Genomic DNA, 11,452 nt, shown 5'->3' with positions numbered 1-11,452 from the left:
GCAAGGGTGGAAACTGGACGTTTATAGTCAGTTAACTTTCTTGCCTTGGGAAGATGTATACTGATAACTCGACACAATGGGTTTGTAACTCGACACAAATCTAGAGGTTGTAACCAGTTGGTTAGCTATCCGTGGAACTGGTGCATAGAAAAGGCGATTTGCGTCAGTGCTTATCATGTCCTAGGGCAAGAAATTTGGTAGGAGATGAAGAATGTGGAATGCTCACTGATATGATGCATGCTTAACCATGTTCACAGAGACATGTTTGGATTGTAGAGTTATTAGGTATATCATATGTTATTTCCGGTTTATTTACACACGGTAAAATGACTTACTTACTAAAACAACTTTCACTGCATGAATTAGTCATTGTCCCCAGACAAGTTTGCTTAAAGTACCAATAGATTACGTTTTCATACCTTTGCTTAAAACCTTATGAACAAGAACGCCACGTGACAAATGCCAACAACGGAAGAAATTGTTCAGAACTTTGAAAAAGAGTTTGGCGTCTCTAATCTAACTACAAGCATCAATTGATTTCCCCAAATTGGGTGATGTGATGTACTTTAATTACATTTAGTACTAACTACTAAATGACTTTATCGCGCGTATCCAAACCATGGGCTAATTACGTCTGTAACCCAATCACCCCCCGTAACTCAATCACCCCGGGCCACCACTCGGCACCGTGCCCGGGGAATAATCCCGCGCAAGCATCATCCCGCCCTTTGTTAGTCCATCATTCGCGAACAGCCCTTCCCCAAGTACACACGTGTCACTGTATCTAATCGCTTTCGCTTTGTACGTTTCCTTGGTACCCAGTCGCGACCGTTTCGCCGATTACGCTTTGAATACCATCTATTCCAACACTCGCCGTATCGCATTTACACAATCGCGACCGTTTCGCCGATTATGCTTTGAATACCACCTATTCCAGCACTCGCCGTATCGCATTTATTCCGTTCTACTCTCGAACTTCACCCTCGGGACAATTTTACGCTTGTGGAATACCAACTCACCACCTCGACCTTTCGTGATGCCTCCCAAGAGAAGAGCAGCCGTCAACCACAAGCTTGTGAGGGGAGCCAAGCAGGCCAGGACAACCAGAAGACAAACCCCGGGAGTACACATTGTACAGGAGGCAACAGCTGATGGTGAGTCTGCCAATTACGGAAATATCGAAGGTGGCAACAGAATTAACGTACAATCGGCGCAGCTTGTAAATGCCGCGCAGGCTGCCAACTCGGCTACCCAGGTAAACGAGCAACTGGAAAAAATACTCCAGTTGCTGGAACATTCAGCGCCCGGCCCGGTTAGCGCAAACCAACAGGTAAGGCTTGGTTTTAGTTCTCCCGCCATTTCGCCCAACATAGGGAGAATCCCCGATGCTTACAACGAGGCCGACGGTGACGCGGCTTGGCCAGCCAATCACATCGCAGGATACGGGGATTCCCTTTCCTTCCGTGCGGACGGAATAGACGCGCACGTCAAACAAACGGTGAGGGAAAAAATCTGGCGTGGCGAGTATGTCGACCTCGGCACAATCCTACCAAACACCGAGGGAAGTCACGAGGACGGTAAGATTTCCATGGCGTACGACTCCTCAGGTAAGGTAATTTTTAAACCAATAAAGCAGCAACCAAAGCGCCTGTCCCTGGCAAGCTGGACTTCAGCTTTCCACAGTTTCATGTGTATATATGTTAGTAGGCACTCCGAGGTCCGCACAACCCAGGGGTTGCTGTCCTACATGGAAACCATAAGAACGGCGGCACTTCGATTCGGGGGGGGATGCCTGGTCAACCTACGACCAACAATTCCGACACAGAATGTCAAGGGACCCCTCACGACGCTGGGACAACATCGACGGGGAGTTGTGGCTAAAGTACATGGTAACACAGCCGGTACTACAACCAGAATCAGGCGGACGGGGCGCAATGACACGCGTACAGGGGGACATCGCCAGTCAGGTATGCTGGGATTTCAATAAATTTGTCTGTAGCAGGGTCAACTGTAAGTACACTCACAAATGCGGTAAGTGTGGCAAACATTCCCATAGCTCTAAGACCTGCTTTCGAGGGAATGGGGTCCAACCGACCCCATACAAGCCCAATCAGCCTTTTGCCTAACAGAAAACCAGCCGTCAAGGCAGGTAAATTCAATGGCCCCTTCCCCCGTGGATCTCAATGAAATGGCACCCTGGTTACGCCAATATGCTAGGGTCAATTACAGAGATGCAAATTATTTATGGGTAGGTTTTAGCTCTGGCTTTAAGCTCGAGTTCCAGGGAAGCCGCACGGGTCGCCTGGCACGAAACTTGCGATCAGCCACGCACCAAGACACGGCAGGCTATGTGAAACAAAAACTACAAAAGGAAGTCGACCTTGGCAGGATGGCGGGCCCCTTCAAGGACACCCCCCCTAGACAACCTCCAAGTATCCCCAATAGGCCTGGTGCCCAAGAAGCAGCCAGGATATGGTCAGCACCTGGGTAAGCATGCGGAGGAATTCCGTCAAATTCACCATCTATCCTATCCCAGGGGTAAATCTATAAATAACTTCATAGACACAGAGGCCTGCTCCGTTGTGTACGCCAGATTTGATGAAGCTACCCATATGGTTCAACAACTGGGAAAGGGAGCACTACTAGCAAAATTCGACATTCAGTCGGCCTTTAGAATTATACCAGTCCACCCATCCGATTTCGAGCTGCTAGGCATCAGATTCGAAGGTGAGTTCTATTTTGATAAATGCCTACCATTTGGCTGCTCCATATCTTGCGCCATATTTGAAACGTTTAGTACCTTCTTGCAATGGTGCATGCAATCGCATCTTCCAACGTGTCCGATCATGCATTACCTGGATGACTTCCTAACGGGGGGCACAGCAGGCACCAGCCACTGCTCAGACAACCTCAACGGATGCGTGAATACACTAGAACAGCTTGGGGTTCCTACTGCGCACGACAAGACAGTGGGCCCCACAACCAAACTGACATTCATAGGGCTAGAAATCGACACCATTGCAATGCAGATCAGAATTCCAGAGTCCAAGATCAAGGAGGCAACAAGGGAAATCCAAGACATCCTGTCAACAGGTAACATCAAGGTCACAAAAAGGGCCCTTGAGTCCCTCATAGGCAAGCTTAACTTTATGTGCAGGGCTATACCAATGGCAAGGGCATTCAGCCGCAGGCTAACCGATCTGCTTAGCAAAGGTAAGCAACCATTTCACCACATTAGGATTACCAGCTGGGTCAAGGAAGACCTACAAATGTGGTTAACATTTCTTACGAGTTATAAAGGCATTTCAGTGTTTCAGGACCAACTATGGGTGGACAGCGATTTCCTCCAGCTGTTTTCAGACGCAGCGGGTGGCGCCGGCTTTGGGGCCTACATGCAGGGCAAATGGTTTAACGGCGCATGGCCACCCCAGTGGGTGACGGATGGAACTACACGGGACTTGACGCTACCTTGACATGGTGGCATCAATCCTTCGGATACAACCCCAGCTTCCTGACACCAAGATCATCGTATCCTCAATGCTGCACAGGCGCTACTAGCACGATGCCAGGGACCCACTAAAGATCGAGGGGATGCGGAAGAAAATCAACAGTCGACTGGCCAACCGAGTCAAAGAGCTCGGCGGTACAATGGTGCCACATCCCCAGATCCTGGCATCAGACAAGACATGGTACGCCTGGGAGGGCGTCCACCTCAGTGACAAAGGACTGTGTGTGTTTACGGACAATTTATTGCATGCCCTGGCGCTTGTTATCTCCACAGGTTTGTGTTTCCTTTCAGTACATAGGCAAGCCGGGCAACAATGCTATCTCCGCGTATCGCGTGGCCGAGGGTGTGGGGTAGCACTCTGGTGCTTTGTGGCGGGGTTCTTGTGGGCTACACTGCTAGTAACAAATTAACTTGCTTCCAAATTAATACTCGTGCTTAAGGCTACCTGCTTCTCAGTGGGAACCTTGTCTTTCCCGACTTTTCAGCCGGGGAATTGTAAAATAACATACGTTGGGGCAAACAATTGCCACGTATATGGGCCCGGCGGCGGAAGTCGTCTTGTCAAGCGGTAGCTGACAGTTGGGTCCGCGGCGTGGGAGCCGCACAATGGTTTTGCTAATGGGGCCGGGCAGTGGGATCTGCTTTGGCCGGCTACCTGGGGCCGGGCAGCGGTAGTCTGACTTAGGCCAGCAGCGTGGGAGTTGCCAAGCAATGGTAGCGGTTAAATATGCTACCGTGGGGGCCGGACAGCGGTAGCAGTCTCAGGCCAGCAGCGCTAGCTGCAATCGCCGTTGGCCACGTGCGTGGCCATGGCAACGGTAGCATTTTGGTATACACAATTAGCAGCTAAGTAGCCCACTAGTACCTGCACACCCTCGGCCATTTAACCTAATCTCATCTTCTGTTTTTATTATAGGCACGGGCATCCACGGCTCGGTGGCCCGTGCCTCTCCTTGGCATATCGCGGGATAATTACATTTAGTACTAACTACTAAATGACTTTATCGCGCGTATCCAAACCATGGGCTAATTACGTCTGTAACCCAATCACCCCCCGTAACTCAATCACCCCGGGCCACCACTCGGCACCGTGCCCGGGGAATAATCCCGCGCAAGCATCATCCCGCCCTTTGTTAGTCCATCATTCGCGAACAGCCCTTCCCCAAGTACACACGTGTGTCACTGTATCTAATCGCTTTCCCACCCACCCACCCACCCAGCTTGCCACTCCTTTTTCTTTCCTTTTCAGCCTGACGTGTCCTCTTCACCAGGAATGCTAATCACTTCTTTTCTTCAGCGTTTATTCTATTACAGGTACCAGCAGAGCGGATTGTATATATGTAAATAAACCTGTACATATGTAAAATAGGTTTTCAGGGCGCTTGTATATATGTACATACTCTTAAACGATTCTGATATATGAAAATAAACATGACTTCCTTATAGCTGTATATATGTATATATGCAATACCTGTCTCAACAATAAACTATGTCGAGGTGTGCGGGGTTCTTGTGGGCTACACTGCTAGTAACAAATTAACTTGCTTCCAAATTAATACTCGTGCTTAAGGCTACCTGCTTTTCAGCGGGAACCTTTCCGGGGTTACCTGCTTCTCAGTGGGAACCTTGTCTTTCCCGACTTTTCAGCTGGGGAATCGTAAAATAACATACGTTGTCTTGTCAAGCGGTAGCTGACAGTTGGGTCCGCGGCATGGGAGCCGCACAATGGTTTTGCTAATGGGGCCCGGCAGTGGGATCTGCTTTGGCCGGCTACCTGGGGCCGGGCAGCAGTAGTCTGACTTAAGCCAGCAGCGTGGAGCTGCTTTTGGCAGCATGGGAGTTGCCAAGCAATGGTAGCGGTTAAATATGCTACCGTGGGGGCCGGACAGCGGTAGCAGTCTCAGGCCAGCAGCGCTAGCTGCAATTGCCGTTGGCCACGCGCGTGGCCATGGCAACGGTAGCATTTTGGTATACACAATTAGCAGCTAAGTAGCCCACTAGTACCTGCACACCCTCGGCCATTTAACCCAATCTCATCTTCTGTTTTTATTATAGGCACGGGCATCCACGGCTCGGTGGCCCGTGCCTCTCCTTGGCATATCGCGGGATAAACTGTGCACAGGATACCAAAGTCGGAAAACCAACATTAACACAAAACTTGTGCCAAACCAAGTATTATTGCAACGTGTTTTCATATGCCCGACAGTAGTTGAGGGGCATCGGAAACAGGACCTGGGGGAGATAACTCTGGCCGTACGATGACGTCACTTCCAGAAGAAGCGCTCGTAAAATATGAAAATATCAAAATTTAAAGTAGCGCATGTAAAATCCTTTATGTTCATTTTTTCTTTTTAAAAAAAAGAAGTGGTGGTGGTGGCGATTCCCATCCTAGAAAAAGACAACACAACACATTGTTTTTTTCCAACTTTTTAATCCCCCGCTCACATGAACCAACACAACAAAACAAAAGCCACAGGATTAGGGGCGTCCCTGTGATTTTTGTGAACATGAATATTTTTTTCTTTTTTGCCACTAGGGCGTGAACATTTGCACACTCCTAAAAGGCAGTGAACAGGAACTTTGTCACTTGGGTGTGAACGTATGTACATTCCTACCATGCAGTGAACGTATGTACACTCCTCAAACTGGAACGTTGACAGTCAGGTGGTCGTAGGTTCAGTGAACAAGTGTCAGGTCAATAAGGGCAGAAAGGTTGGTTCTTTTGATGTAGGGAATGCGTAGACACTTTGGTATGAAACCATGCTAATACCGTGGCATCATTCTTGGCGGTGTCCTTCCAGTCCAACGTATCTATGACGTATCCACCCACGCACGCGATAGGTCAGCATGTAGAGACAGTACACCCAACACAACGTGCTGTATCCATGTTGTAAGGGGGTTGTATTCCGTCGTTGTTGAATCTGACCCATGCGATTCAAAGTCTCTTTAAACAGGGGTAATGAATACAGTCCATAGCTATCCATCATTTCCATGGATCCAGGAGCTTGACGATAGATGCTCACCCAGTGTGTGCCAGGTTGATCGCTTGAATCTGTGTTGACCGTGTAGGCTTTGGGGTAAAAGGGGTCATCCTGTTGCCATCCCAGTCTGGCAAAGTCATCACTGGCCAGGGTGCCTCGGTAGATGGCATGAAGTGGTTCGTCATCAGCCACGATGGCTTCTAAATCCAAGGTGCTCAACCCGAATGATTCATCCATGGTCCCTTGTAGGAGGAGAAAAAAGTGTGGCATGACTGTCTGTTGCCGCTCTTTTTATACCATCATCGCATTCCGGAAAGGATCTATTTCCAGAACATTTTCGTATTCCTCATAGCAGATGAGGGTGACTGGGTTCTCGAGAGCTTGTCCAAACTGGATTTCCAAACCCAACTTGCCAGTGTGTCGAGGGTAGTTGATGCCTTCATCAGTACCAAGGTCTGGGGTGAGATCCATCTATCATGGGATAACATTTATACTAAGTTATCCTTATAATAATTAGATCCACATCAAGTGCTTTTATGAGTTGTCATGGTGTAATATTTATACATCATTTCATATAATTATAGTTTAGCAAGTAATATTTATCATCAGGTAAAATGTATATATAAAATATCAGTAGTTTCAGTATTAGCTTTTTAGATAGATGCTAGCCTAAGGTAATGGGAGCGCATCTAGACATACTATTCAATAAGACAAGAGTTACGTCTACATAGTTTAATTTCTTGTTTGTTTACATACCAATCAACCATGGTGACTGACTGATATAGAAGATTTAACGTGCGCTTTCCGACAGTAGCGTATTTCGCACACGGGCCTGGCCAGACCATTTAGTGTATTCCGAGAAGGGTGAAAGTGGTGTGTGCAACCCAAGAGGAGGCTTTTAGGGGTTGCTTAATTATATTGAATTTTGGGAATTTTTAAAATTGGAATAAATGCTGAGGAGGATAGTTTAATAGATTTGAAGCTTTTAGATAAATGCTAGCCTAAGGTATCAAGATCCCATCTCCCAGACAAAAGATATGTCTACATAGTCTTATAGATTACCTTGAACTATTTTATTTAAGTAAATCTGTCATCACCTATATTAGAATAACATTCAGCATTTTAGACTCATTAAGGATTAGCCCCCATACAAGCTCGTCTATAGTGCATTAAGGATTAGCCCCCATACAAGCTTGTTTATAGTGCATTAAGGATTAGCCCCAACACAACCTCGTCTATAGTGACACCATAATCTCTTTCCAAAGCATCCAGTAAATATGTCAACCAGATTAGTGCCAGTCCAACAGGATTAACAGAATTTAGTATTCCTCTCTGTCTAGCCATCCATTTAGAATAGGGCACAACCAATCGTGTATCAACCAATCCTATTCCTTTTTATTGTTCAATTTTTTGTTAAATACATACTGTAGCTAAGTTTTAGGAGAGAAGGGGTTTGACTCTCTTACCAAGCAGACCTCTCTCCCACAGCCCAGAGTGTGTACCGACTCTCTGTGGCACCCTCAGTTATTTTCTAAGATATTGTAAATTGTTAATTGTTCTTGTAAATAAAATTGTGATTAGTCTCCTGTGTCTCTGGCTCTTTGCTGACTAATTCCCCAAGAAAACCAGCATGTCATTTGGAAGGTATTGTTCACCCAGAACAGTTCCATGATAATTTGGCGGAGAATCATCGTTTTATGAACCACGGAGCCCAGGAACTAACTACAACCAGCTACAAGAACCCATTGGAGGACATGTCCATCTGTGATCATCTGATGGAATAACAAGCAAGCTGCATCTACCTCTGACCTCAACACTGGACTAAAGACAACCAACTCCTCCAAAGACACCAACAAAGGAAGAAAAAGTCTTCAAATATTGTAAGTAGAGCATTACATTGTTGAATACTTGTCTTTCTTTAATTTAGTACGGTACATACTAATAGGTGTCATGGCAAATATTGATGTCTGGTATGGAAAGTAACTTTGAAAGTGAAATTCCAACAGTGTCTTTAGTTACGCCCCTTGCCAAAAGTGTAATTCAGGCAAAATTTGGCACAAAAACAACAAATTGTTTAGTAGATACAGGGGCATCCATTTGTTGTATTTCGTCTGCTCTTCTTAGCACAGCTTTTGAAAACCTTACTCTTGGAAACTCACCCTTTCCACAGGTAAAAGGTGTTGGCGGCGAATTGCATAAAGTGTTAGGTTCAGTTGTGTTAGATTTTGTCATTGAGGATCAGGAATTTTCTCAAAGATTCTATGTTCTGCCTACACTACCAGAAGCAGTGATACTAGGTGAGACCTTCCTTAATGACAATGATGCAGTCTTAGATTATAGCTGTCATTCCTTGATACTTAACAACAGCAATATATCAATTTCATAGCCAATTCAGTTGCAAGAGATTAGTGGATTAGCAAAAACAATAGATCAGATTTACATCCCCCCTCAGAGTGAAATTCATTTCAAGGTTAGACTATCAGAGACCAAAGAGGATTCCCTCATCCTCATTGAACCCATTGCTTCCCTCACTGCTCATTCTGAAGTAGCAGGTGGTAGAACTCTTTCCAAAGTGAAAAGCAAAACTGCTACATTTAGGCTTATGAATCCCTCCCAAGAAGAAAAGGTTCTTGACAAGGGTACAGTTGTAGGCAAATTTAGTTACATTGACAAAGACTCTTGTTTTTGAAATCGACTCTGACCAACCATTCATCAGTACCGTTAACACAAACAATGAGAAGAGAGACAATGACACCAGGGATTATGTTAAAATTGCACAAGAGTTAGGATTTGATTTGATGAATACACAACTGACTCCAGACCAACGACACAGACTACTTAGATTTTGGGGACAAAATAGAAACATGTTTTCAACGAGTCTTGCAGATTTAGGTAAGACTGACATGCACCAACATATCATTGACACTGGCAACCACCCACCCGTTAAGAGTAGACCATATCGCCAATCTCCTCATCTCCAGAAAGTCACCGAAGAACTTATAGATGATTTTCTGAAGTATGATTTGATCGAGGAGTCTACTTCTATGTATTCAGCTCCCATTATCCTAGTCATGAAACGTGATGGCTCATTTAGATTTGTTTGTGACTACAGAAAGTTGAATTCTGTCACTTTACCAATGTCATAGCCTCTTCCTGTTTTTGATGATGTTGTCGATCACATCGCCAATGCCCAAGCTAAGATCTTCTCAACTTTAGACCTTGCTAATGGCTTCTTCCAAGTGCCATTACATGAAGATTCAAAGCATAAAACTGCTTTCGTCACCCATCAAGGCCTTTATCAATTCAAACGTTTGCCCCAAGGTTTGACAAATTCTCCACTTTGTTTTCAACAGCTCATGAGCAAAGTGCTAAGAAAATTGCTTTTTAAGGTTGCGCTGATCTACATTGATGATTTGATAATTTACAGCAAAAACTTTGAAGAGCATCTCCAACATTTGGAGCAAGTATTTTACTATCTGAAACAGGCAAAATTAACACTAAAGCCATCCAAATGCAATTTTGCAACAGACAAAGTTTCTTTTCTGGGTCATGTTTTATCATGTGGAGGTGTTCAAGTTGATGACAAAAAGATTGAAGCAATTAGAACCTTTCCAGTGCCCAAATCACAAAAGCAGATTCGCTCCTTCTTAGGTCTCACAAACTTCTACAGGAAGTATGTGAAAAATTATGCTCACATAGCGCTTCCACTGAATGCCTTGCTAAAGAAGCATTCAGAGGCTGAAGTAGGAAAGAAACCAAAGTTCCAATGGTCACTTGAGTGTGATCAGGCATTCAACACACTCAAACATGCTATGAGTAATACACCTGTTCTGGCTTATCCAAATTTTGACAAAGAATTTCTTCTCGCAACTGATGCCAGTGATATGAGCATAGGTTTTGTTTTGAGTCAAAAAGATGAGAAAAATAATGAACATCCAATAGCTTTTGGTGGTAGAGCTCTTCATGGCAGCGAAAAGAACTGGAGCATTACAGAAAAGGAAGGCTTAGCCCTAGTTGAAGCAATTAGATCCTTTCGTCCATACCTTGCAAATTCCAAATTCACAGTCTACACTGATCATATAGCATTGAAGTGGCTGAAATCCATCAAGGATGCCACAGGTAGGTTAGGACGATGGTTTTTGGAACTTTCTACCTACACTTTTGACATTATTCACCGCAGCGGCAAAGCCAATGGGAATGCCGATGCTCTCTCACATAGGGAATATGAGGAAAATATTAACTGTAATGATCAGACAGAAGAAGATGCTGAGAAAACAGTCTTCTCAGTAACTTCAACTCAGCAAAGCAAATCAACTAGCAGTACCACAATCTTGCCCAACACCCATTCATCCACACAGGTCACACAGACAACTCAGACTGAGGATATTTGCACACCTATTGTCAATCACTTAGAATCAGACACACAGACAGCACATTGGTCAGTCACCAATGTGAATATGAAGAGGATTATCAGTCAGTACCAGTTAATGTTGTTGCAGCATTACATGCTACAAATGCTGATGTTACTCAAGACACATTGGTTGAAGTAAGTATAAAAGAACATCCAAATTTACGTCACCTACAAAGGATTAGTCCAGATTTCATCCAAATCTTTGACTACAAAGAGGATGATGTCCTTCCACAAATGAAAAGGATCGTCAAAAGATTCTTATCGAAGCCAATACTTTTGAAATTGATGAAGGCATCCTATACAGATTCGTTCCACAAAGACAGAAAGGACATGAAGACAAGTTCATTAAACAGCTGGCAGTCCCAAGAACCCTCAGGAATCAAGTCCTCCAATCCTACCATGACTCAGAGTTTGGCGGTTGCCACCATGGCAAAGAAAGGATGCACAACACCATGAGACCTAAGTACTATTGGCCCCAAATGTACAGCGATATTGCTGCTTATGTCCAGACGTGTGAGGTATGTCAACAGACCAAGAGGCACTACCATGGCA

The 11,452-nt window shown here is 45.0% G+C and overlaps 2 protein-coding genes across 2 annotated transcripts; both read left to right on the top strand.

The window, feature by feature from the left end:
- Nucleotides 1–551: 551 nt before the first annotated feature.
- Nucleotides 552–2,121, top strand: LOC125373196. Its single transcript, XM_048384158.1, has one exon. The coding sequence runs from the start codon at nucleotides 1,037–1,039 to the stop codon at nucleotides 1,985–1,987; it is 951 nt and encodes a 316-aa protein (XP_048240115.1). The 5' UTR covers nucleotides 552–1,036; the 3' UTR covers nucleotides 1,988–2,121.
- Nucleotides 2,080–3,473, top strand: LOC125373258. Its single transcript, XM_048384259.1, has 2 exons — nucleotides 2,080–2,149; nucleotides 2,389–3,473. Exons 1-2 carry the CDS (start codon nucleotides 2,080–2,082, stop codon nucleotides 3,471–3,473), a joined length of 1,155 nt encoding a protein of 384 aa, XP_048240216.1.
- The last annotated feature ends 7,979 nt before the right edge of the window (nucleotides 3,474–11,452 follow it).

Source organism: Haliotis rufescens, unplaced genomic scaffold (assembly GCF_023055435.1).
Source record: "Haliotis rufescens isolate VD_foot unplaced genomic scaffold, xgHalRufe1.0.p SCAF_5, whole genome shotgun sequence".
In the NCBI taxonomy this organism is placed as follows: domain Eukaryota; kingdom Metazoa; phylum Mollusca; class Gastropoda; order Lepetellida; family Haliotidae; genus Haliotis; species Haliotis rufescens.
This window is presented reverse-complemented; position numbering and strand designations above follow the sequence as displayed.

Coding starts and splice junctions, on each gene's coding strand:
- LOC125373196 (XM_048384158.1), top strand. CDS start 1,037: ATGCCTCCCAAGAGAAGAGCAGCCGTCAACCACAAGCTTGTGAGGGGA.
- LOC125373258 (XM_048384259.1), top strand. CDS start 2,080: ATGGGGTCCAACCGACCCCATACAAGCCCAATCAGCCTTTTGCCTAAC. Junction 2,150..2,388: donor AAAACCAGCCGTCAAGGCAG/GTAAATTCAATG, acceptor CGACCTTGGCAG/GATGGCGGGCCCCTTCAAGG.